The sequence below is a fragment of the Balearica regulorum genome, chromosome 1, assembly GCF_011004875.1.
Source record: "Balearica regulorum gibbericeps isolate bBalReg1 chromosome 1, bBalReg1.pri, whole genome shotgun sequence".
Taxonomy (NCBI): Eukaryota; Metazoa; Chordata; class Aves; order Gruiformes; family Gruidae; genus Balearica; species Balearica regulorum.
In genome coordinates this window covers 61,986,323-62,013,873 of record NC_046184.1, presented here as the reverse complement: position 1 = coordinate 62,013,873, position 27,551 = coordinate 61,986,323, and the positions used below count along the sequence as shown (strand labels likewise).

General features: G+C 42.6%; 2 protein-coding genes across 2 annotated transcripts in view; both read right to left on the bottom strand.

Annotated features, from left to right (window-relative positions):
* The window catches only part of LOC104642948 (tyrosine 3-monooxygenase), a 36,435-nt gene extending 24,079 nt beyond the window's left edge, over positions 1-12,356 (bottom strand). The window contains exons 1-6 of the mRNA XM_010312094.2: positions 12,333-12,356; positions 11,680-11,871; positions 10,583-10,757; positions 7,052-7,140; positions 3,942-4,009; positions 2,687-2,737 (exon numbers count right to left, since the gene is read on the bottom strand). Of these exons, the coding sequence (XP_010310396.2) occupies positions 2,687-2,737; positions 3,942-4,009; positions 7,052-7,140; positions 10,583-10,757; positions 11,680-11,871; positions 12,333-12,356 (599 nt within the window). The remainder of the gene's footprint in view (positions 1-2,686; positions 2,738-3,941; positions 4,010-7,051; positions 7,141-10,582; positions 10,758-11,679; positions 11,872-12,332) is intronic.
* Positions 12,357-14,334: 1,978 nt separating this feature from the next.
* The window catches only part of PAH (phenylalanine hydroxylase), a 41,492-nt gene continuing 28,275 nt past the window's right edge, over positions 14,335-27,551 (bottom strand). The window contains exons 7-14 of the mRNA XM_075754738.1: positions 26,869-27,065; positions 26,366-26,501; positions 24,988-25,057; positions 22,936-22,992; positions 21,837-21,932; positions 21,389-21,522; positions 18,275-18,390; positions 14,335-17,716 (exon numbers count right to left, since the gene is read on the bottom strand). Coding sequence (XP_075610853.1) covers positions 17,673-17,716; positions 18,275-18,390; positions 21,389-21,522; positions 21,837-21,932; positions 22,936-22,992; positions 24,988-25,057; positions 26,366-26,501; positions 26,869-27,065 — 850 coding nt within the window. The 3' untranslated portion in view covers positions 14,335-17,672. The remainder of the gene's footprint in view (positions 17,717-18,274; positions 18,391-21,388; positions 21,523-21,836; positions 21,933-22,935; positions 22,993-24,987; positions 25,058-26,365; positions 26,502-26,868; positions 27,066-27,551) is intronic.

Sequence of the window (27,551 nt, the reverse complement as noted above, 5' to 3'; positions counted from 1 at the left end):
AAAAACCTTAGGAGAAAAAAAAAAAAATAAAAGAACAGAGGGAAACAGTGGCTGCTGTCACTATTGCAAAAGCCACAGGAGACTGGGCCATTTCCATGGAAGAATTAGGAAAAAATGAGGAGGACTAGAGTTCAAATGTTGCCCTGGTTTATTTCCCCATAGAATACTACTGACTTCAGTGGGAATGCATAGTATCTGAACCAGTACATAGTTCATCCCCAGACCAGAGTCTAGAGAGGGCAGGCGTGTTTACACTTCTGCACATATGGTCTCTCTTGCCAAAGCATCATTCTACTCTGTGTCCAAACATTGACTACCACAGAAGCATAGGCAGTCTCAGAGACTAGTGACGAATTATCCAAAGCTTAGTGTCCCTCCTCTCTAAGTACCTCTAAGGCAATCATCTCAGTTCACTCTAAAGTCAATAAAGTAGTGGGTATTTGCAGACAACAGTTTCGCTGGCCCTAATGTAGTGTGACACCTCACAGTATGGAGGTGCTATCACCCAAAGGGCCGTTAAGCTGCTACTTGATAGTACTTCAGTGCAGAGATGGAAAAAGAAACTGCTGAAGGCACGGTCTATGAAATACTCTAGAAAGAAGTCTCATAACAAAGGATGGAGCCAGACACTTCAAAGACTTTAAAGGCAATGAGCTTATTTTACATAAATTTCCTTATTCTTTTAGAAAAAAGTGGCACTATTCAGCTTTATTATGTCAATATGACAGGTGCATCCCCATAATTTTATCCTAGATTCTCCCTTTTTCTTACATAGCTTTTACCCATAAGACATCTTTTATGACTATTTAGTTTCAGGGCCTTCCAAGAAGCCTGCTTGAAAACAGAAACTCGGATCATCTGTACCTTCTGTTTTCTGAAAGTCATATTTCTTCACTTGATTAGTTTTCATTTTTATAACCATGTTGCTACAAACTGAAGGCATCCAACAACTCTTCAGAGTGAACACCAAGGGAATTTATTCTGTGCTACAAATTTCCCGTTCAATTTCACTGTGCTCAATTAAGTTGTGCTGTAATGCAGCTGACCTCAGGGCACAGCCCCAGGGGGCTGTGATAACCATTGGGAGGTCTAATTTTGGAAACAGCTTTACATAACAAGACAACCTGGGTTGCTGGGGCTGGCTGTTTGGGGAAATGGGCAGATACTCCTTTAAAGGTCTATTCCGTTACCACAGTGGGACTAATTCTAGGTGGAGAAGGGCTGGAATGACGGAGGTTGGCAACAAAAGGGAAAAACAGGAAAGAACACAAAATTAAATTTTCTTAAATATGACATTCCCACACACCATCCCATGCCAAGATTGTTGGCTGGTGGTAGCAATCACGAGCATGACATCGACCATCAATCTTTAATAATCGAAAGATGCTATAAAAACCTATTTGAGCTTAATAAAAACGTGACTGCCTGGATGAGTTTGATGCAAGGCTTCTATGTGACTGTGGGCAACACCCCTCAAGCTTTCTATGGCACAGTAGATTTTATTTAAAATAAAATAATCACTGAAAAAGATGGGATGGCCCTGTCGTTGAGGTTCTGGCATGAGACATCTAGTATATGGATTTAATTCCTGGCATTGACATAAACTTTGTGTATAATTTTGGGCAAATCACTTCAGCTCTAGCTTTTTCAGTTCCACAGTTATAAAATGTGGTCATAATTCTTCCTTTTTCCCACCTTTATGTTGGCTTTCCATTTAAATTGTAAACTTTTCTGAACAAAGACTCCCTCTTATTATGTGCACATGTGATGCCTTGCACAATCCTGGAACTCTGCTCTTAGTTGGGACATTTGGACATATTTATGTTTGTATTCTCATACAAATGTGTAATTATTGCTGCTTACTGAGATTTGTTAAAGTTAGTGGGAGAAAGTGGAAACAGAGGCATATGAAATAAGAACTCTGCTCTCTTTCAAATCTGCCACATACTTCACATAAAGTCTGCAAACATACTTTGCATTGAATTAATTTTGTTTGTTTATTTGTTTGTTTGGGATTTGGTTGTCTGGGGGGTTTTTTAAGTGGCAAATCTTCAGGAGAAACAAAGCACCAGTGAAGAAATGCTGCACCCATGTAAAAGTAACTTGCCATCATTTCATATGACATCAAAGGCCTTTTTACAGTGTAAATAATGTATCCTGGAAGGGGACTCCAAAATTTCCTTTGCCTTCAGTTTGAGAGTATGATACCTATTCATGTTAACAGCAATGAATACTCGCAGGAGAACAAGCAAGGCTGGTCTATCCTGTGAACATTGGATTAGGAACATCCTATGAGTGAACTTCCATCCTGTGATTGGGCATCTTCTCCTGGTAACAGATTTGGAAAAGTGATATTTCTGTCACCACCATAGCTATGATTAGTTAGAGGTCAGTTAGAAGTTATACTATAGGCTCCAGGTGTTTTCTGGTTTCTGATGTCTTGATGGGATTGGCAGGCAGGGAGATGGTCAGGAAAATGCGTTTTGCTTTAGAAAGTGAATAGTTAAGACCAGCCCTGAGAATGGCTTTCTGCAAAACAAATGACCAAAAGGTGACACTTAACGAAGGAATAAAATTTGAGATGGATAAATGTGGTTTTTAAATGTTATAATTGTCTCACATTGCCAGTCTTTCCTGGGACTGCAGTGGAATGGCCCAGGAGTCGGAGTATAGGTAACAAACTCACCAAGTTGCCGTCTCCTGCACCGTGTACTCGATGCGAGGCAAAGGGTCTCCTCTGTAATGAAGAGAGGAAATAATGCATGTGTCTAAAGCAGGTTTCAAGTTCAGTTTCCAAGTATTAGTTTCTCTGCATGCACCATGAATATTTGCTGTGATGAAGACAGAAACAGCAAAATAGTACATAAGTAACAACTTCTTTGTCTTGGTAGGCTCTAATGTGTGCGTTTTCTCCTCTGTTCCAATGTGGGGAGGAAACAGAGGGATATGCTAAGACAGGGAGCCATGTTATGCTTTACACAAGAAAAAAGAGGCCTTCAGGCTTACCCTTACCTCCGCTGAATGCAACCTAGCAACTAAAATGCAACGTGAGCCTGGAGGGTCCATCCCTGGAGGGTGCGATCGGCACAGTATCATCGCCGAGAAGCATTCCTGAACTCATCAGCAGAGAGCTGCCCAGGCATACACTGTGGGGTTATTGCTAACTTCTCTGAGGGGCAGTCTTCTCTCCTCTTCCTCACTGTTGCTTCTCCGTGGCTCTGAGTCAGTTCAGCGTGTGCTTTTGTGCTGCTCTGTGCTGCGCTAGCTGTGATATATGGGGGCAGTGAGAGAGCTGTACTCAAATAGAAGTCTCTCAAGACTTGGGAGATTTCACCAGTTCTTGGAGACCATGAAGCTGATAATCCACAGCCAGTTCTACCTATACGTCTGACTGACTCTGTCAGACAGCAGTGTGATTCTGGGGAAGTTTTACCCATAAAGGCAGAAACATTTTTAATCACCCACAGGAGACCCGAGAAGTTTTTAGGTTTTTAAGTAGCTAAATGTACATGGATAGAGACATTTTGTCAAACAAATAACAAAAATAGTAAATTGCTTTTCTTTGTCAAAAATACGTTCCTAAACATTGTTCCTTATTGTTCCTTGAAAAATATTAACCTCAGCTCAGGAGCCAGTCCTAAAAGGAACTACAAAATTGAAATGAAAGAGTCATATTGAGAAATCTCCTCTGCTAAGATAAAATAGAGCACTGAAGGAGATATGAATGCAATCCTAAGATTTCTGTCTTACGGTATATTTGCTGTGTTGTGGGAAAAGTCTATTTCGTATGGAGTGAAATCTTCTGTGGTTTAATTCTGTTTTCTAAAAGACAGCCCCATTGATACACTGATAAAAGATTAAGTCTTTGGTATTTCTTGCACACGAAGATTTCTGAAAGTGCGTGTGTACCGCTGAAGTCTCTTCAGCAGCCTTGTACTTACGCTCTGTAATTAAAGGCAAGGCCAGCAAAGAATGCCCTCCGTTTCTTATATTCTGGGTCAGCGTATCCCTGAGATAGAAAATAATTCAAAAAAAGTTTTACATTAAGAGAGATTTGTAGGCATAAATAAATTTTCTGACAAAAGCATTCAGAAAACCTAGGCCTCAAATAGGTTGTTTTCTATGCAGCAATGAATCTTGAACTGTAAGCCAAAGTTTGCAATCAGTTACATCCGTGACATTTTGATGACAATTTGGAGCCTGTGACAAGAAAGGAAAGTAACATGGCTTGGTGGGAAGGTTTTGGAGTTGTTCATAAACACTACACCACAAGCCATTATACTCTACAGTCAAATTTAAATGCAAATCACATTAAAAATGGAATTGAAATAGGGTGTCACTTCTGCTGGGGAAGAGATGAATCTCTGAATCTTTTCTTTCCTGCGCTAAAGCAAGAAGGTTGCAATATAGGGCTGTGATAGACATGACGGTACCAAGCCAGAGAAAGTATATTGCACCTGCACAATACCCTGCGCTTTGGGCGAAGCAGGCGTCCTCACTGGCTAGAAATCATTAGAGCCACCACTGAATCTGTAGAAAGTACAGGCTTTCAGCTCAATGTCCCCTTGCCCATTTATTACCATGTTATGATAAAGACAGATTCAGTGGTGACTGTTTAAAGGGGCATTTTACTTATGAAATACCAGAGTTTTCTTTTTGGCCCCTTGGTGCTTACTAGGAGTTGAGCTTTAAGCAGGCTTCTCCAGCTATTAAATATGAATAGAGATGTGGAACCAAATTACTTTGAATTTTACATCATTCATAATAGGAATAAAATCTGAAATCTGGCACTGTGTTACTAATATAACTCATAAAGCAGTGTTGATCAGCATCACTGTACAAATATTTATTATTCTAAAATATTCAGAATTTACTGGAACCACTTCACATACTACAAGCCAAATTTCTCCCTTAGGTTTATTCACATAATTTTCAGTGTAGCAATAATACCAGTAATACTGCAGTTAGTGAGCATTGTGTGCGTGAATCTGAGGAAAGAACCAGATCCCAAGAGCATGTTTATTTTTGTCTTGTGCTATGGATAATATGTTTATTCAGATGTCACCCTTGCTTGTCAGTAGCTATAACAAGTCCATGCAGAACACGTGGAAAAGCCATCGGGCCAGACACAGCACTGGTTGCTGCTGTGACCTCTCAGCTTGGTCCCTGCTGTTCCCAGGGCTCTGTACCCACCCTCCGAGCAGCAGGAGCCTCCCTGGGACACTGCTACAGCCAGTGCCAGGGTGCCCCAGGGACCGGTGCCACAGTGTCATCGGTTTGCTTGTCTGGCCATTAAAGAGACAGTAAAGAACAAAATGAAGCTGTTGAGATGGAGAGCCCAAACTGCATATTTGGTAGTAAATGTATCCACAAAATATCTGCTGACCCAGCATATTTTGTACTTTCCTCCAACCTGTCCGTTTCCGAGCCATGCTTAGCAGCACAGTGAGTGAGCCCACATTGTGTTCCCTCCTGCCACAGACAATTGATTTTCAGTGCCTGAGCTAGCTGGTTTCAAGCTAGCTTAGGTATTTCTACATTGCACTGCATTCTGCAGCGTAGATTTATCCCCACCCAATACTTCGGTACCTCTGCACCATAGGTGCTTTCTCTCATCCTCTTCAGTGCTCATACCTCCTATTGGCAAAGTAGGAGGAGAACTTAGTCCAATTCAAAGAATTTCCGATGTGTATTCATTTATCTCACGAGAAACAGCCTCAGAGCTGGAAAATGACAAATACTTGGATTGTTTCTATCAGAAAGATATGAGGAAGAATGAAAGATGTCCTGGTTAAGGAGGATACAAAGCTTTCCTAGAGCATTATAGTTTAATAAGTGAATCTCAAAAATAGAAGACAAATGTGGAAAGTTTTTCTGTACCACACAGGATTGTGCATAGCTAACAACATTAACATATATAGGTTAATAAAAGGGTCTAAATAGAATTCAGACATTTAGAAAAGGAAATGACAAAATCTCGCAGATTCTGTTGACATCCATCTAAACCTTCCTTGCATTTTTCAGTGCAAAGTCTGTGCTTTTTTTCATTTTCATGCATCGCTTCTATGTGATGCTTGGCAGAAAGCTTCACAACAATTCTGTGACCTGCCTAGTCAATCAGCAAATGGCCCTTTGGAGTCCCTTATTTGTCCATACTTAACTCATATCTCATGTGTACTAAAGTTGGAAAACTTTGATGAGAACGAGTATGTGTTTGTTTGTACATTCCCAGTACTTTGCCTTACTATTAGCATCACTATGGCAGGGCTCCAGTGCGTTTTTCCTCTTCCTTCTCTTCGAGTTTCTGCTTATGGCAAGGCTAAGGGTACACACACAGAGCTGCTATGAGTAAAGCCCTTTTTGTGTCCCATTCATAACCAAGACCTACTGCCTGAATCCAAGGGACAGACTGTTACAAACATTCTGTCAATATTTTGCAGAGTAGTATCAGTAAATACTGCCAAAATCCTGGCTCCAAAGACCTTGTGAAAAGTCAGATGTAAATTAAGATTATAATCTTTCCAACTTGCTTCCGATTTAAACTTTGGATGATTAGCTCAACTGAAATCACTAGACCTTTTGAGCTTCTCCAGTCACATTTAAATCTCAGTTCAGGTATTATATCCATTAATCAGTGCTGCCATGTATTTATCTTATTTTCTGTCTAGACAATTTTTGCAAGTTTAAGCATAATACTTCCCTCTGTGGGATCTGAGGATCTGGTATTTATTAGTGACTAGCTCTTTGCCATTTGTCCTTATTACCATCCTCTGTACATCTGCACTTGAATGATATTCCTGGCAGACACAAAATTAAAAATGCAGATGCGGAATATCTGAATGGTCAAAACATAGAAAACACAAAAAGCAGAAGGCTGGCGAACTTGACTGCTATGTGCACCAGCACAAAGCTGGTTTTCAGCTGGGAGTATTTCATGAGTGTTTCCTTATTCCTTTCATGAGTATTTCTTTATTCCTGAAATTTTCCTTACAAAAATTTCCCTACAGAGAATTTATTTTTAAAACTGAAATAACAGTGGCATCAAACTTACAGGGTGACCATTGTCCAAATTTGGATCATACTTAGTGATCAGATGGTGACACTTGTCCAGATCTTGGATATTTCTTGGGAACCAGGGCACTGGAGAGAAAGCAGCAAGAGCTAAATGAGGCAGGATCAAATAATTTTTAAAAGACACAGAAAATGAAAGTTGTGCTGAAGATTACAAACTTTCTTTTCATCAATACCTAGGAATATTCATATCTACATGTCACCATATGTCAGTAGTTGAATTCGTTTGCCAACCAAACTGGCAGACTGGATGAAAAATGATCTGAAACTAACTCACAATTACAATCTCTCAGTTTTAATTAGCAGAAACAATTTTTAAAGGCAAAATAATTTCCTTTTAGGCCAAATGAGATGTTCTGTGTCAAACAAATTTATTTCTACGTTTTGTATTTAAGAAAGTATTTTGATCATGTCTAAACAGCAGTCTTAAATTTTCATACCTTTAAAAGTGAAAACAATATTTTAAAAGGAAAACATGTTAATTTCTAGAAACAAAACAGGCCAAGAAGTATCTTAACTTCAAGTTTTTTCCTACTGGCTTTTTTTTTTTTTCAGCAAAATTATTCTAGCATTAGCTGAATTTCCAATTTCCTTCTCCTGAAATGTGGACCTTTTCTGGTGACTAAAATAAAAATAAAGTGTGCTCATTTTAATTTAAGTGCCAGCATTAATAATGAATGAATTAAAAAAATACTGAAAAAAAGGCAAAGTTGATTCTGCTTTCTGAGGTCAGATTGATGCTGTGATCCGACCTGGTGTGTTACAGCTCAGAAAAGGTCCATTTGGGGTCATCTTAATCTCATACTTGACAAGAGACCAGGCACCTCTGCACTTAATGGCAAATTTAGCTGTAGGCCTATTATATTATATCCAGGCACAGCCTGTTCACAAAGATACAAGGCTACAAGTACAGACTGATGTTGGGAAATTTCAGTTTTTCATGCAGTTCTGCAATAAGAAGGAAGAAATACTAGTCTGACAGATGTCTTCCATCACCCCAGAAATTTATGCTGAGCCTTCGTCTTTGGCTGTACCAATGGTTCTGCGTGCAAGATGCCTGTCCTGCCATCTATGGCCATATCTCCTTAACACTGTACCTGATCGTAAGTCCTCCAGTGTGTGTCCCCATATACATCTTGCCTATCACTTACTGAGTCCTAGGAGAGGGCAGACAGGCTAAGGGAGAGGGGAGGAAGGACCGTGGCAGAACCTTTGGCCTGGCTGCAGAAATGGATGGAGCCAATAAAACAGGAATAGTGCTGACAGATGCCAGTCTGGCTGCATCTGTCTCTGCTTCATGGAAGCAGAGATAACCACTGCTTTTCTCAACTGAGTACCAAATTAATTTGGTTTAAAGCCACTATGAGCAGGGCATTGTCTCATCATTGTCCTTCAGCAAACTGCCTGAAAAGGGCTGTCTGGCTCACCTTTAGGTTTTTAAACTCCAAAGAAAAGAATACAAAGTCCATGTGGGGGGAAAAAAAAAAAGATTAATCCAGGAGCTGGGGCCTCAGGTGATGGGGGTAGCCAGAAGGTACATATTTGCATCTTCCCAGTAAAATAATTGCTGACCAGTGAGCACGTTTCTACAAGTTAGATTATTTCCTCGTTACCAATATGCTCTCACCAGCATCTGCAAACCCCACTAGAAAGTGAAGGTGCAGCTAGCCTCTTTCAATAAGATGCACCACCGCTTTCAATAAGATTCAGTAAAATGGGCTACTAGCCAATCTTAGACCTAGGGGCTAACTGAGCTGGAAGTCCTCTGACACTTTAGCACCCCTGAATTCACCTCAATAGGACCAAAACCACAAAAAGCCTTAAGGGCAAAACCTCCAAAGTCCTAGTTCTTGCTGTTGCTCGCACCTAAGGTGTCTCTGTGGGTCACAAATACCAACTCTCTGACACTTTCACCTTTAAATCAAATTAACTGCTTAGGGCACTACTGAACTCTGGGGTCTGAAACACCCAGAAAAGACTCTTTACAAACTAAGAAGTGCTGTGTATAAGTCTGAACATGTCAGGTATATGAATTCTAGCACCATTACATCCAAAATAAGTCTGATTAGTTTTATGATTGCTGTTCAAAACCACAAGAAAAAGGAAAATGTGAAGAAAAATATGTCCCTAATATTCCTCTGTTTTAACCATAAACACACCGTCTTTTAACAGTCCCTTGTTTTTTATTGTAGATCCCAGTCCCAGCACACCCGAAACTAACTGCTACTTCTGAGCACAAACCTCTCAACTCCCAAGGAAACCCTAAAGAAATGCTTCTTCAGCTCCAAAACCCTCTGTGGCTCTCCAGTTTCCCTGATGACAGTGGTACCCTTTTGATATCCCCGCAGTCCCTGAGTGCAGCTTGGCATGGACTGCCTCTCATCACTAGCCTGAAGGTGAATTTCAAGCAACTCCCAAAGGTGTCCAAACAGGACTGTATTAGCTAAAAGGGCCCTGGGGATTTCTGCCTGGCCTTGTCAAGGGTGGGAAACCTCATGGAAATTCTGTATTCAGAGAACTCAACTTATGAGCTGGACCCTCAGCCTTCTCATCTAGCAAGGGCACCTCTAGCATCCTCAGGTTTGTATTAAAGGTCTCTAACAGCTTGTTGTACTCACCGATCCCTTACTTGCCTGTAAACAGGAAAAATACCAGTCTACCTCTAGCAAACTCACTTTCCTTCCTGATGACTGGTAGGGATGGTGACTCATACAGCACAGGCAGTGGTGTAGCCACTTGCAGCACTTTTCCAGGTGAAATACTGTTCCAAAAGTGCAAACTTTGAAGCTGCACAACCTCCAAACAAGCTTTTCAGGTGCCAGGGAAAATGCCTGGTGCTCGGTTACTCCAGATTTGGCAGTGGGTCTGTTGTGTACAAAATGCTCATCCCCTGTTTCTCCTAGCCTGCCCTGCAAGCTTTCTGCTGACCCTCTCTCCCTCTTGCACTCTGGCACCTTCTTTAAGCTGGTTGCATTTAGCTCTTTTCAATGAAGGAGCAACCTACCTACAGACAATGCTACTGGACCCGGATGGCAGTGGACACCATAAACACGCAGCTACCGCTTCTTTTAGCAAAACCGACACAATACACTAAAAACAAATGAAACATTCAGACCCTCTGCCGTATCATTGCATTCCCATCCAGTGTCTGTGTTTGCCTCAGAGCAGTCAGTTCTCTGCACAGCTCTCAGCTCTCAGCCCACAATTTTCCTGTCATTGAGGAGTTTCCAGTTTCTCCTCAGCTTTTTGTTTTGCTCTCTATCCTTACCATCTCCCTTTTTGCTGAAACACTTTTCTCACCTGAGTTCCACTGGCTTTGACGAAGTCCCTCCCTTTCCACACCAATGGGTATGGTCCCAATTCAGGGAAAACAGTCATGCAGTGAAGAAATATGAATGCATGCTCACCTGCTTTCCAGACCAATTAAAAGCCAATGAAGCCAATTATGAAGCCAATGCTAAAAAGTTACTCCAAAAAGAAACAAAGCATCACTAACAGATACGTTTCTTACCTTTGTCTTCTCTGCTAGTTTTCACATCCTCTGCTACTCTCTTTAAGGAGGTGATAAGGATGCTAACATCAGCACTGTGAACTTCACATTCAACAAAAATGTCAAGATCATCAGCAAAGCTCTTCGGGTTTTTGGCTTGTCTGGTTTCAAAGTGATGGATCTGAGTTTCAAACATCTGCAAGAGCCAGATATTCATATGATGAAGATTCCCCAAAGACTGAAAATCCAGGTAAGTCTTCATACACTTCTACAATGTCTTTATAAGGCAACTAAAAGAGGTCTTAACAAGAAGTGCATGGTAAGCAATGAAGCCAAATAATGGCCAGTTTAGAAGGAGCTAAAATATGGGCAGACCTAAAGATTAAACACTGTAGAATTAAGCAGAGATTGATGGAGATGAAAGATGAAATGCTGTTGACAGTAGCATTTCATCTGTGCAGAAATAACAAATGAGTGGCTGGGTAACTCTTAAGACCCTGGCAGAATGAAAGCAGATCTATTGATGTATAATAACACCATAATCATTAAATAATTGCAAACAATTAAAAATAAGTAACAAGTATAATACTTTTCTTTTGAGTTATTTATTTTCACAGATGAGAGTGAGCACCTGGTAGTGATACTTCAAGTGCCCAGAATATATAATGCCTGTGTGGTTTACATCTCTTGTATTCTCTGTATCTATCTCCTGCCAAATATGCAGAGAAAATTCATTGGCTTCTAACATCCCCACAATCTGAGTGCTTGAAATGCTGGCTTGTTGTTTAGTCATGGCTGGACACCACAACTGCTAGGAAGAAATAGTATATTGGTATCTGCTCTAAACAGCTTTTACATAAAATGATGATTCTTCTAAATGACTGTTCAGCTTCTACCTCCCTCCAGAGCATTCTCCTTCTTCACCTGGAGAGGCCAGCCAACCTCTCTGAGCAGTGGAGAGAAACAAGGACAATGAGAAAGGGGGAAGGCAGGTAGAGACATAAGTCAGGCAAGGAGCAGAAGAAGGGTGAGAGAGGGTGAGGTGAAAGTGGGACAGGTGAAGGCAATAGGGACAGAAGAGAGGGCTCAGTGGAGGAAGGGAACTGTGAAGTCTGTACCTCAAAGACTTTGGCTGCCTTAGAGAGCTCAATCTTCCTCACATTGCAGAGAGTGAGGGTCAGGAAGAGAGTGGCTCTGCCATCCTCCCTGTTGGAGTCCAGGCTGCCTTGCCTATTCAATGACTCTATGCCACGCATCTCCTTCTCCTTGCTGGCCTCTTCCTTTTGGCCTGAGATCCCCACCAAGTCAGTCTTCACAGGGAGACAGGGGAGTGTATTGCAATTGCCAGCTGTTGAGTGGAAACTGCCTGGGGATGTGCGTGCTTCTCCCAGAGCGATGTCCAGGGGATGTGGTGGGACTGGAGATGCAGTGCGTATATGTAGGTGTTGAGATCAGAGCTGCCAGACAGCAGTGAAGCAAGCTGGTTGCTACTGTGTTAGGTGTAGGGACATTTATGTTGGCCATGCCAGACACATCAAGGGAAACCGCCTGCGTAAGATATACGCAAGAGCTCAAGATAACCCTCCTCCTCTGGGTAACTTCAAAGTGCGGCCCTCCTGCTCTGTTTGAAGGTGTCTGCAAGCCATTCAACTCTGGAGATGGGCTCCTTTGTGAAGAGGCAATTAGCCTAAGACCCACTTACATCTCCCAGCCTGGACTTCCTTGCATAATGTCTGAGAGTGCCCTTCCTCCCCACCTTCTCTTACCTCACTGGGGACCTCTCTGCATTGATCATGCCCCCAGGGAACCATAGGGGCTCTTACCCCAAACTCTAGCCCAGTCCAAATGGTGTCCCCTCTGCACAGATATAATTGTGGGCGTGCCAGAGAGACCTGAGCCACAGCCAAAGTTCATTGCCTGCTTCTGAGCTTTTCCTGCCCACAGGATCTGTCCTGTTCTACCCTAGCCCTACAAGAGCTGAGTGCTGCCTCTAGGTGAAGTTTGGAACTTGTTTCTGTCATGATTTTATCTCTAATGAAGTAGACTCTCAAAAATCCCAGGGTCACATATTTCTCACAGCTGGCAGGGCAAGCTCAAGGGGAGAATCAGCTCTGCTCCTGCCAGGGCATGGCATCCCTTGATATCTGCAAACATGTTTACGGCTATGAGTACCCACATCTTCATATCCCAAGTTACAGTGTGTGGGAAGCCCTGTGAAAGTCATCTTGCAGGCCCACAGAGAAGACCATCTCTTTGTCCTCCCTTTGCAGATGGAGCTATTTCTGATGTGCACCTTAGCATATCTTGGCTGATGCACTCCCCAGTACTGTATTGCTCTTGCCTCCTCCCTGGTCAAGGAAGATAAAGACAGTGCAACCAAATTTTGCTCTCCAGAGACCATGACAGCACAGTGTTTCCTCTTGGCCAAGAACACTGGGAAGGTCTCGTTTCCCCATCTATTGCCTGGCTGAGACAGAAAACTCAAAGTGAATTTTGGAACGCCCTGCCCAGGAGGCAGGTCTCAGCCTCCTGAGGTACATCGGCCCATTCAGACCTCGGGCAGAGCGCGGTACGTCCCAGCCCGGGAAGAGGTGTCCCCCCGGCTGTGCCCAGCCCGGGCCCGGGCCAGGGTGCTGCGGGGCCCGGCGCCGCCCGCGGGCAGGGCAGGGCAAGCCGCTGTCCGCGGTGCTGAACCGGGCCCGGCTCCGGGCTGCGGCACCATCTGCTCCGCCGGCTGCCCCGGGCCTCCCGGCCCCGGCCCGGCTCACGTCCCAGGGGGATCCCGGAGGGGAAAGGGACACTTCAGAGGCGGCTGAATTGCAGTTGCAAGCTGGACGGGGCGGAGGAAGAAGTAGTGGGCTTTAGGGGGGGAAAAAGGCTCTTCCCACTCCCACATTCCCTCAGCAGTGGTGGCAAGGCTGGGCACAGGAGAATGAGCTGAACTGGTTCTGACTGAGTTCAAACTGGGCATTTCCCATGAAGGGTGGGTGCATGCATCCCCAAATCCAGGCCACAGGCATGGCACAAACACAAATAGCACTACTCCAGATATATATGTGGACATGTAGGTGAAAGCCCTAGGGCTCAAGATGCGTGTTTAAGGCACTGGTCACAAATACTGGCAGAGCAGGGACATCAGGCTCCTATGGCTGTCTTTATGCTCTAGTGTCAGAGTCACATCTCTATATTTTTGTATAGCACTAATCATGGTGCTGTGTATGAATTGAGATTTCTCTATAGAGCCAGACTGGACTCATCAGACAAGTGACAGTAAAAGTGGCATAGTCAGAGCTTACAGCACAGCTTTCCAGCCCACTGCAAAACCATCACAGAGAGGCCTGGCTCTCCAGGTGGTGAAATGTTCTTGCCCAGACACTGGACACACTAATACCACCTTGAATCCGTGCTTGGGGCTGACCCAAGAAGGCCTCACCCATGGTGTCATGGTGTAAGTCAGACTCCTGCTTTCAGCACTTTTGGGGACCTCTAGGAGCACAGGAGACGTCTCAGGTTGGGTACTTCAGTTTAAAGGGCTATACAAGGGCTGGAACACAGTGTGTCATCCTTTCCAATGGAGACAGATAACTTCTCCCTGCAGAAGGTGGGGATCTCCCACCCCAAGAGTAGGCTCACCCCATCTTGTGCAGTCCCTGAGCCAGGTGCTTTAAAAGGCCATGGCCAATGGCCACAACCAACCTGCCCGTTTTTGATCTGTTCCCATTGCGAATATCTCCACCCTGTATGAGCACAGTGCTATTCATTTAAGATGGATATGGCATTAATATTTCTGTTTATTTATGTTAGTTTAAATGGTTACATTTGAACATGAAAAAGTCTCCTCCGCCAACTGCCAGAATGTTTTGAAGCAAAGAGCCAGGCTTTAAAAGAGTGCACTCCTGTGGGGTCCTCTTATGCTTAATTCCTCTTTCAACAATTTCTGCATCCCTACTCCAAGGCTGCTGTCATATCTAGGCATCTTAAGACACCCAGAGGAGACCATCTCTCTGTGTAACCTGTGCTGACAACTTCCCCCTCCATCACCATCACTGACCTTGGCCAAGGTCACTGCAAAGGAAGAGGGCCTCATGAGAGGGCTTCTTTGGTCACATCAAATAGAGCTGGAGATGGGGACATCGAAAAATGTGATCATAGTGGGATAGAAGAGAGGAAGATTACTTAAAAGAGTAGCTTGAGATAGGTTAGTCAGAGTAACATACAAAGATGTACTGAGTATGCAAAAGTAGAGCAATCAAGGCTTTGCTGTACATTTCTAGGTAACTACACACATCAAGATTATTTGTTTTTACATCAGTTTCATGATCTTGTCTGGATGAGTGATAATCAACAAGTGCACACCAGCTTTTTTCAGTTGGAACCCACCTCAAATGGGCATTCCTCTCTACCTAGGTATTTAATTCTGATCAACCTGTATGGTTACCTTACAAAGAGGAAGTACATTGGCCAGATAAGTGACCAATTTGCTACACAACTTTAATTTTCTTTAGCATGGAAATAAGAAGTCACCATTTAAGAAGTACTATTTAAAATTCAACTTATTTGTACTACTTAAAGCACATATGCACAAGCTAATTTGTTCTGCAAGAAAATCTAATTTCAGTATATTTCCTCTGTTTTTAAAATACTGAGCATTTAACTTTTTCCTATCTCTCAGTGTTGCTGAACAGCTATGTTATGCTGCTTTGGCTGGAGTTATTGCTCATTTAAATCTGCATTAAGGGACACAGAATCAGACATGTGGCATCAATACTCTTTAACCATTCCACTTGCACATAAAAGACAACCATGAATCCTGGGTTTTCAATATCACTATAGATTTACTGCTGCTGTCACTCATACCAACAGCCAGAAGCAGAAGAGCTTGGAAAGCTGTCTGAGGATTCATTTGAAAGACTTCACCCTTGAGATGAAATTGTCTCTTTGTGGTACACAGTTACCTTATGGGTCCTATTATGTTAGGAGAAAAAAATATGGGCTACTTTCACACTGAAAATACATGCCAAGCAGGACTGAAAGGTCTACACGGACATTGTCATGAGAAAAAAGGAAGAAAAAAGATACAGAGATAAAAAAGCTTACTTCAAAGCACCAAAATGATACCATTTTGCATAAGTATATGTCTATTGAAAAGGGTTCCAGCTGGTATGCTTAGATTAATGTTATTACCCAGCATAAATATAATGGAAACAGCTGTACTTTCTATCTTCCTAAAGGATCATGCTTACGTTAAATCTCTATTGATTTTCAAACTATAAATACAAGAGTACTACAATAGTAGGTATGAGACTTGTGGACTTTCAAAACCCTCTCCATCTTTGGATCTTCTAACAGAAATGTGACTCCTGTATCATGTTAGTATCATGATGCAGAATTGTTTCAAGTTGGAAGTACTGTTCTGCTTTGCTCTGCTCCATTCTATTGCAATGTGCAAGTGCTGATCTCCTTTCTCCTTCAACTAGGGAGGTACAGGGAGGCATTATACAATGTGGACCAGTCCAGGAGGGCATTTAGCTGCTTTGAGTGAAAGTTATTGGGTAAAATACAGAAACAGCTTTCTGAACAGCCAAGCTCTTCTCTCTCCGTGACTCAGCCATTGAGTTAAGCTGGATTCACCTTTGCTTCCATTTGCTGCCTCAGTCAAGCTATGCTTCAGGAAGAATAGAACTGCTCGAACCAAAAAAAAGTGAGATTAAAGCTCCATTGGGGAAGGAAGGAGACACCCAAAGTATCATGACTTAGGAGCTGCCTTGAAAGATATCACGTTTGAGTTTGCACTCAGACTAGGACGCAGCTAACCCAGGTCTTCCATAGCTTTGGTGGGGACTCTAGCCACAGATACAGTGAGTTAGAGTTGGAAGGCTCTGATGTCTTCAGCTGCATTGTAAGAAGCACTTCTCCATTTTCCAAGTATCCATCTCCTGGATTGTGAGTCCAGAAAGTTAGGAGACACCTTGTAGCAGTGATGAATAAAGCACTCTCAGAGAAGGACACAAACACACAAGGTAGCTTTCTCACATCAGCCTTCCACAGTGAGCAGCTGATTACATCTATTAAGAGGACTATCCCCTTCCTGTAAGCTGGCTGGTCCTGAATCAGCTCTGAATCCACGGTGTTACACAACATTACAGCCAGCACAGCTCTGAGACTGGACTAATAAGGCCTTCATGCCCTGTTAAAACATCTGCATGGTTCCTTCCTCGCACAAAGTATTGACAAACTGACCTCACATCCAACTGCAAAAAGCTACACACACTTGGCTTTAGATAACTCTCCTCTGCAGGGTACTGTATTGAGGCACAGACTCCATGCTCTGGATAGGCAGTCTCAGTGCCTTGCTTAGGGACTCTGCTCTGCAAACCAATGATGCATCACAGCATACAGCGTTCTTGACTTGCACAAACCTTCTGGGGATCAGTCCTTGTGCAAATACAGTGTATTTTTACTCAGTGATAAATCTTTTTTAACGAGGTTGCAGCATACTTGCTGTATTTTCCACTAGCATCTGTGTTTTGGATCAATGGCAACATCATATTTTTAGGAAAAAAAAAAAAAAGTCAGGTTAGGGGTGCTTGCGTAGACAAGTAGAGGAACAGAGGGCCAAGCAGTATATGTATACCCCCTGAAAGGTGTAGAGTTTGGGAGTCTATGGGAACCTTGCACAGATGTGAGGGACTGAGGGGAGAATAACTGTGAAAGAAAGCAAGGTGGATTAGTCTGTTAGCCATCAGCATCCTGACTCTGGGCCCAGGGTGGTAATGCAACCTCACAGCCACAGCAGGCTATAGCTCTGCACGGGGATCTGCTCCTTCTGCTAACCTTTGGCACAAGAGATATGAAGGCTTTCCTCAGATTCCCAGAACTAAGGTGATTTTTTTGCATTAGTGAGAAAAAATGGATTAGTGTCTGAAGGCAAAAATAGTCAAGGGTCACCTGTAGGTAACTCTTTGTCTGCTAATCTATAGTAATTAAGATATATAACATAAGCATTCATGCAATATACGGGAAGATAATAGACTGAGACTAGATGAAGACTGGTATTTGCACATGGCATCTTCTAGTCAGTAGCCAGTGATTAGCAAGTTACAGCAAATCTTCATTTTATCTTCTGGAGGGCATTGCAAAGGATCCCCATTTCACCTGCAAAGGAAAGAATCAGATCAGTTAATCCTACAACTAGCCCATTTCTAACACTCCTGTATATGTTTACACTCTCTATCCATTCCCTGAAAGAATAAGGTGATCAAAGAAGTACTGGATTGGACACATTTATTACGGTTGCAGAGCCAGCCCTTTGCCTTCATCAGCCATACAAGGATGACTGACAGGATCAGGGATGCTGGCTTTTAGCAGGCTAGCCAATGTTAGGGGAAAAACGTATCAGGAAAAAGGCTAGGATGGCAAAAGGAAATGTAATTAAAGCCACACATCAGAATCCATCTCAAGGCCCTCTGGACTTTCCTAGCACCTCCACTACAACTGGATATTTCAGATTTAACAAACTACAGTCAAGTGGAAATACTATTTTGAAGCTTAGCTAGAATTAAGAAGCAATTTTTGCACCAGAAAGGAGATGTGTGCTGCTTGAACTTGGTCAGGCTCAGAGCATCAAGTGCAACCAGACAAAATCTGCTTTGTGGTTGCTATTTCTGATCCAAATTTTAAGGAATTCAAGGTAACAAATCTGTAGTTCCTTACAATTGATAGTGTCAGCTAAGTTCTTCAGCTGCTTTGCATTGTCCAAGACTTCAATCCTCTGGGTGTAGGGATTGTACCGAACAGAGAAAGGACGAGGGATCGTTTGAGCAAATTTCCTGAGGCAAAAATACAAAAACGCATACAAACTTGAAAAGCTCCTTTTTTCAGTAACTCACTCTTTTCTTGATGTGTGCATTTGATGAGGGAAATAAGAAAATCTGTGAGAGGAAATAACTGAAATTCCTGCTGAGTGATCTGAGACCTACAGCATTCTGTAACATGCTTGAATCTGCATTTGTCCTTACTAGCTTTGTTTTTTTCCAAACAGGACTAATTATGCTATTGGCATGGCAACACTGCTCCTGGTATAGGCCAACTATTTAGCTGTTGGGATTTGCCCAACTTGAAAACTTCATTTTCCTTTCAGTAATGCAAAATATAGGAACCCTGATCCAAGTCTGAGATTTCTGGGAAAGTAAGGTCAAGTACCTATGCCATCCTGGCATACCAAGCAGCAAGCTAACTTCTGGCATGGTTGATAGTAGCTTCCAGGTCATTGCAAAGATAGGAGATAGTCAATGGAGTGAAGCAGCAGTCTTGCCACCCCTTATTTGCAGCCTTCCCTTCTGCAAAATAGTTAATTGCATGGCAGAAACATTAAGATTTTGGTATCTGGGGAAAACATTAATTTGCATAACCACAGAACTGTGGAAAGGAGGACTCTGAATGGGATGAGATGCTCAGAGCTATTGTTCCAGACTCCTTGTAGACCCCAGCAGGATACTGGCTTATATATCTGCTTCAGATTACTGATGTTATTGCTGAAAGAGGAAGAAAAGCACGCAGGAGTTGATTATTGAGCCCCACTATGCAGACTGTGACTCAGCATGGTAAATCCCATATGCCCAGAACAGTGGAAGATGCTGGGCACCGCCTCCACACTGGTCCTTCATTTTAGTCCTAATTATTATCAGCTAAGGCCATTGCCTCAAATAGAGTTCAGCGTTAGCAGACCACAAGGTGTGACAGTGGAAAAAATTTATGTTGGCTAGGATGAAAGTGTTTAAGTGGCATCAGTCCAGGGGAGAAATTTTTTTAGGGGAGAAATCCACATTGGAAGACAGTCTTCCTAAATCTCAGCTGAAGGAGAGATCCTAATTAGATGAATGCCTTAAGCTGAAATATTTTAGGTCAGCCTCAGAATAATTTTTCAGGGAGGTTTTCCATTACACACAAACGCACATGTCCAGGTGCAAGACATGAACGCAGGCACTGGACCAACCCCCAGACATCTATTTCAATTTAATCAGTTTTCAAATTTGGTCACAGAAACAATTAAAAGAAGCTCCAAGATAATTTTTATTGAGTAAGGCAGCATCTTCCATTTTCTCAAGGAACCTGCCACTCAGTTAGAGAATTATACAGAGAAGATAGAAACTGTGGGCAGGATATTAATAGCACAAACCAGAAGAGAAGGCCATCTTTCTCAGGTATTGCCCCAGAGAAAAGGGCAGAAGAAGAGGCTGCAGGCTTATGATCACTGGGGAAGCAGCAGGGGAGGTAGCAAAGAAGACTTTGGAGCTGGGGAGCCTGGGGCAGCAGAATATCTTGGGGTTTGGTATGTGTTTATCTGTGAATGGGAGAGAGAGAGAAAAGAGACTGCAGGTCTGGGACAAGTCCCTGTGTGGCATTTCCAAGTGAAAAATTTGTTAAGTGTGAACCAAGGCTAACCCCCAGTGGTTTGGCTAACATCCAGAAATATGGTGGTGTTTTTTTAAAAACAGAAATAGAAATATTGCTGTGAGGTGGAACCCAAGCTCACCCCTAAACACAGTTTGAGCCATTCCTCTTTCAAGAAGAAGAACTGAACCTGGACCATTATTTCAAAGCCTTGTTGAACTGGAACTCAATCTGTGTTTCAGTCATAGATGACTGAAAGATTTACTGTGTAGCCCTGTAATGTTGTAAACACACTGCTGGTAACAAGCTGGAGGCTCTGTGTTAAGCTAACCACACAGGCCTCAGGAGTGGGTTTATTAGGCTTGCTTGCGGTTTTGTTTAGCTGTAATAGCAATTGTCTAATGACCACGCAGCTATTACCTAATTTGGTTTAGTTTTGCTTAATTCTGAATAACTGTGTGGTATAATGCCTATAAGTAATAATTGTTATATAGGCAAGAATAGCAAGTAGTTATGCTGTACAGAATGAACTAAGTCTGGCCCTGAAGTAATGATGCAGCGTAAAGGAGAACCAGCATGGGCTGACAACAGTGGCCTTAGAGGTGCACACACAGGATGATGCTGGTTTTCCCCAGGCTATCAACAGCTCCCCACTGGTCAGTTATTCATAGTAAAGCAAACTTAGGAGCTGAGGAAAAAAAGCAGTCTTAGAGGAAACAAAATGGACAAAGAAAAAAAATATTTAACATAAATTGTAAAATCAGAAGTAACATAGATTTGCAGACCAATGTAGAAAGAACAAGATGTAAAGCATGTTAGAAAACATAAAAATGGCCCTGAGGAAACCTTGGGCTGAGGAGAAGAAAGGAAGCATCAGCACGATCCACCTCCTCACAAAAGAGATGAAGAAGCTCCATTCATTAACGTCACAACCCTGCTCTGAAGACCTCAAGATGCTGATTACTTGACAACTCCACCTCCACCACCAGACAGAAACTGTTGACTTAAGACACAAAAGAAAGAATAAGGGTGAGCATAACTTCAGAGGAAAAGGAGTAGTTACTAGGAGATTTTGTGTGCAAGAACTTATAACTATAGTATTGCTAAAGAGACTTGTTTTGCATTAATTAGCTAGTTTTGACCCTAAGTGTTAGCATCATTGCAGTCAGACTAATAATAATTCCTGTTGCATTTTGGTTATACAGATGAAACTCTTGATTACACTAGCCACAAATCCTTGGCTTTGTGTACAAGGTATGTTCCCCTTATTGCCCATAACAAGATTTTTGAGTGTAACGATTGCTCTGTCTCATTAAGCATTGCACTTTTTCTAATGCCTCTCAAAACATTACTCCCAAGACTTGTTATGGCAATAGGATCCATTGTATTGGCAATGGACAAGAAATTGGATCTTATATGGAACGACTGGGTTACCTTAGCTTTTCTTTTGCATCTTTAAAACTTTCAGCAACATAGTAGACAGGCTGGAACTCAGTAACAGGGTACTTCTGCACAGCAGTCTTCTCCAGCACAAGAGGCTGAATCTCAGGCTTACTTGATAAACAATACTACAAGCAAAATGATAAGAAATGTATTTCAGTTTAAAAGTGCTTGAATTTGCTGTGAAAGAAAGATAGAGCTACTGAAATTCCCCACTTTCGGACAGGAAAGAATTGCTCCTGTGGAATACAATGACAATGTCACTTTACTAGGAAAGAAGCAGGTATGGGTCCCCTGTGTATGGATACACTGACACATTTATTAGAGCTCTTCCATGAAGTATGACATTTCATGCTACTTCTATGCACAATGTATGAAGACATTCAGAAGAGAAATTTGAGCAATTGTAGACATCTTTGAAATGTTGTTTTATAGAACACACCTGCAGCTCCCCAAATGAAGACAGCAGCCCTGCACCATATGCCTTGAGTGAATCGCCTTCCTTACATAGTCCAAACTCCACTGTAAACCAATAAACCTAGCAAGAAAATTAGACAGAAACATATGATTTCTTGATCAAAAAGAGTAGGCACACATCATTGATTTTAATACATTTGGAGTTTACATTTCTATTTAAAATGTTGCCATGTGTCAAATATCAACTGTATAAAAAAAATAAATGTCCCCACAGACTGAAATTCTTCACCTGGAAGGGGCACAGTGCTAGACTCAATGTACCTGCAAATCAGCTCAGTTCCCCGACAAACACATGTTATGTTTTACTGTGCTTACATTTGTCAGCAGCGCAGAGACAATGAAACTATAGCAATAAGATTTCAATTTGGCTGGTCAACCCAGTTGAAGTTTGAACCTTAGTTGATAGAAGTTTGTGCCCTGTTTCACACAGAGGGTGTCTAGCTGCAGCAGCAGGAAAGGGAATGGGCTGTTAGTGCAATATTGAAGGAAGATGGTGTGTGGCCTAGATCGACTTCTTGGTCTGTCATTTTGAAGGGATACCTGCTCTGGCTCAGAAGAGCTCCTGCATCTATCGGAAACAGTAAAGATGGTGCAATGCTTTGTGCAGGTGAGTTGGCACTGGGGACACTAATCTCACAGGCATGTCCTTGTTTTTATTTGAAGTTTGCAATTCTGGCTCTCAGTAGTCTCAGAGTAGGATTCAGGTGAGCCACACTGACTGCAGAGGACATTATCTGCCTGGCAGGGTGGAAGAGAAGAGACACTCGCAGGTACTGAAGCTTCCTCCTGAAATTTCCTGTGGGGATGTAGTCTCTTCTTGCCCAATATCTGTGCTGGAGGAAACCTTGTCTGGGCTTCTGTGTTTAATCACAATTGTCACTTTGAATAAGGAGTGCCAAAGTTATTTTCCTTTAATGCAACTGTTTCAGGGTGGGGTTTTCCAAGCATGGACTTCACTATGTTCCCATTCAACCCTATGGGAGTTCTATCAGTGAATTCAGTGGCAGCAGAATTAAGACAACACAGGGTGCTTTGGAAAATTGAGCCCTCATTTATTAAATTACCGTAGCGAGTTTCTCGATGAAATCATCCGGAGCTCCCAGAGATGCCAGTCCAATTTCCTGTAACAATAAACCATTATTCTTCAGGCTGTTTATTACAAACATTCTTCCTGTCTTGTCTTATGTAATCTCTCACATTTTAAATGTTACCATCACTTACTACCACACACAAATGTTTACAGGACATGTTCCTATCGTGCAACATCAATTTTAAACCAGAAATCTCTCCAGAAATGAACAAAGGGTCCTATCCAAATGTCATTTACAAGGCATGATCCTTTGTGCCTGGTACAGAGCTCACTGAGGTCAAATAAAATTTTCCTCTTGCTTTGACAGGCTTTTGATCAAGTCTACAATGCACACCAGAGAATGATAGAGTCAAAAGGAGATAAATCAGTCACACCCACACACCTTAAATATTTCTCGTTTTGATGGGTCCTGATTGCAGGAGTTTTCCTGGAGCCTTGAATGAGGTTTTTTTCCTGAATGGCAGGGCACGATTTGAAAGAACTTATTTGTACCTTAGGAGATAATGGAGACTCCTTGGAAGACATGCAATAGCTGGATTCAGAAGACAGCCACACAAGACTGTACATAAACAGGTACCTTTCTTGGTTTGCTCCATTGAGGGCTGCATAGTGCAAAATGCAGAGCCTCACACACACCCACACCAAGACCATGGGAGCAGCCATCACCATGTCAAATCCTAATAAGCCAAGGTGTGGTAAGGCTTATCTTGATGGAAACCTCAGTTCTGGGAAAGGGCAGAGCCTGAGGGTAATATTGAGTGCTTATGTACAAGAAAGACATCAAGTTGTTGGAGCAAGTCCAGAGGAGGGCCATGAAGCTGATCACAAGGCTGGAGCACCTCTCCTGTGAGGACAGGCTGAGACAGTTGGGGTTGTTCAGCCTGGAGACAAGAAGGCTCCGGGGAGACATAATTGTGGCCCTCCAGTACCTGAAGGGGCCTACAGGAAAGATGGTGACGGACTGTTTATGAGGGAGTGTAGTGACAGGACAAGGGGTAATGGGTTTAAGCTGAAGGAGGGTCGATTTACATTAGATGTTAGAAAGAATCTTTACTGTTGGAGTGGTGAGGCACTAGAACAGGTTGCCCAGAGAGGTTGTGGAGGCCCCCTCCCTGGAAGTGTTTAAGACCAGGTTGGATGAGGCTTTGGGCAACGTGGTCTAGTGGAGGGTGTCCCTGCCCGCAGCAGGGGGGTTGGAACTAGATGATCTTTAAGGTCCCTTCCAACCCAAACCATTCTACGATTCTGTGATTCTTCCTCTCTGTCTCTCTCTCCCTCCCTCCCTCCTGTCCTCCATCCTTCTTTCCATCCTTCTTTGTCTCTCTTTTTCTTTCTCTTCTTTTCTTTCTTTCTTTCTTTCTTTCTTTCTTTCTTTCTTTCTTTCTTTCTTTCTTTCTTTCTTTCTCTTTCTTTCTTTCTCTCTCTCTCTCTCCCTTTCTCTCTCTCTCTCTCTTACTCTTCCTCTCTGCCTCTCTGCCTTTCTGCCTTTTTCTGTTTTCTCGTAAGATGCAGCCAAAAGTTTGCTCCTTCACCAAGGTTTGGATTCTTTTCCAGAAAAATTAACACTACGTAAGAGAAAGCTCCTCTCCAGCCTTCTCCCATGCTGGCAACTGGGACAGTTCCCCACTTTACTCAGCCTCCTCTGTGGCTTCAATAGGAAACAAAAAAAATCTTCACTTTCCCTAACATTTGGACTGCAGGGTGGGGCAATAATTCATCTGACTCATAAGCCATTTAACTTTGCTCAGAAGGATCAACATCTACAAAAAGGTTTTAGATGACGGCTTTGTAAAGGGTTTGCCTGTAAAAAAACAACTCATACAAGACAGACATTTGGAGTTTGGGTGTATGAATTCACCTAAATGATTTGTGTCAAGATTTCAAGCTATAAATAAATCGGCCTCAGCAATTCTTAAACAATATACTAGTAAACACCCCACCCCTCATAGCTCTTGGTTCATCCTCTGAGTTAACTAGTCTCTGGTGCATTCAGTCATAAAAATAGTAAAACCACTGAGCAACTTACCTGGGAAAACTGAGCAAAACTGGGATCAGCAAAAAGAGGCACATGTCCTAGCAGCTCATGGCAAATATCACTGCAGGAAAACATGACATCTGAATAACTTTAATTTAGGAAAAGTCCATCAATGCTGTCTGAATGCCCTAGAGTCTGCACATAGTCAGGAGTGCCGTGCATTTGCTCCTACCAGTAAATAAAGCTCAAGACTCACGGGAAAATGTTTTACTCTAAAATTATTCTTGTGATGGAAAGGCTTGCACACGCCAGGGTTTTCAGCGCTTTTGTCATCATATATACCTCAGAGGAAGGATGATACATTATTTAGTTTTTCCTTATGGAAGAAAACCATGCATTCAACTGCCCAGCCAGCTCAGGAAAGCCCAGAAAGAAACCACCCTACTAAAGGGAACATGGGCTTTTCAGTCTCAAGGACAAGAATCCTCTTTAGATGAAGCTCAGGCTACTAAGACAATTCACCATGGTGTCAATATGCACCTCAAGAGCTCAACTGTAGTCCATGTTCAGGACCACAGCCTCCCACTGAAAGCTAAAAGCTCACCCTTCCTCAGGTAGGACTGTTTTCATCAAAAGTTAAAGTTGGGAGCTGGACAGGCATATTTGCAGAAGGACTGACGTAGGAACTACTAGATTTTTCAAAGACAGAGAAATCATTTGGTGAAATGGAAAGAAGGGGATAAAATGCTCCCAGGAAAGCAAGGTCTATGCAAGGTATTTCAGCCTGGCCTTGTGCACAATGAGAATGGGGTGAGGAGAAGCAGGGAGGAAAATCAGAAGAATGAGAGATAGAAAAATGGAGGGGAAAAGGAGGTTGTGTGGAGAAGTAGGAACCAAAGAAATGGTAAGGGAGAGGAGAAAGAATTGCAACAATACAAAGCCAAGGAAGAAAACCATTTGGAAAACGGCAAATGGAAAAGGACAATCGACAGGGATAGAGAGAAACACTACAATATAAAACTGAAAAAGAGATGGGATCAATGATCTGGGCTTCCTCTATCTTACTGCCAGAAGCTTGCTTGCAACATGTTGTGTCATTCCTGCACTAGATTTCACACCACTCTTTGGGTGCTAATAGCTAAGCTAAATGCTTTTGTACATCACTCTCGCCTCCCAGACACCATGCAATCATGCTCTCAGTAGAAAAATTGTCTGATCAGTCCCATAAGAACTTTCAGAAGAAGATGCAGCTTGTTAAAAAGACTAGAAATCTTCAAAAAATGTTTTCACAAGAGAGCAGTCACTTGGCCACTCTCCATTAGCTCTGTTCCCAGGAGTGCCCCAGAGTCCCACATGGTTATCACCAGTTAGGCTGACCCCGCTATTGGTCTGCTGCAATTTTATACACTTTCTGTTCCAAAGTACTTACGGCTCTGGTGTGTACATGGGCTTGGATGCATGGCGAATATACTGCGTAGAGTGAAATACTCGGAACGCCAGCCCAGCCAAGAAATCACGAGAAGAGAGCAAGCCTGCAACAGGACGCAGGCGAAATCCAGTGCAGGCTGAGGGGACAAAAAAATGGCATCTTAAAAACAGCTAGTGTGCTTGATTTATCCTTATCCAGACTCCTAACAGTGGAAAAAGTTTAATTGTTTTCTTTGCTCTTCTTATGTTAAACAGAATTTAGATATGAAAGAGCAGGGAATTTTCTACCCGTGTGTACCACCATCACAGTATCTGAGCATCTGTATCATCATACCCCCAGAAGTTTGAGAGAGGGACCTGGGACACAGGCCAAGTGATGTATCCAAGTACCACAGGGAGCCTGCAATAAAGCAGGGACCGCTCTTCCATCTCTGGAAAGCACCACCCCCGGTGACAGCTGAGGCCTTTCATTTAATTTGGTTGTTTTATACACTTCAAACTTACTCTGCAAGAATTTTGAAATATCTTCAAGCTGGGGAATGTTGTCCTCCCGGTAGCCACAGTACTTTTCCAGCAGTGGGAACACGTGGTTGTGTTCATAACAAGCATGAGTTGGATAAAGACTCTTCAGCTCTCTGAATACAGTGCCCCATGTTTTCTTTTCTTCTTCCGTGTAGGTGACTCGAGGAATAGGTTGGCCACTGGAAAGAAAATTAATACCCTCCATAGGAGCAACAGAGATAATGTCCTATGTCACCAGCATCATACTCAGAAGCTTTACATGGGCTGGTCAGGAGCTGCTGGTGTGGGACGGGAGATGCCTTTGGTCTGAAATGCAGGTGCAAAAGGAGCCTCACTTGGCCCTAGGCACAGGCTGGGAAGGACTCTATTGACCTCAGCTGAGACACTGGCCTTTAGATAACTCCTTGCTCTATTGTGGTAAAAATAAATTAGTGCTTATTTGTCTTATCAAGATCTTCTGAAATATTTTCTGGCAGTTGGTTTCAGTTTGCTTACATTTCTAGATATGGAGCAGCTGTTGTATTTCTTGCTGCAACACACATTACAATAATTGTTTTGGTTACGAGAGGAAAACCATCAGCTCCAGAAAACTGTTTCTTGGAGGGGCAGAGAAATTCTGATCTGTGCTTTATGCGGTAACAGATGCAGACTCCAGCCAGTTTGAC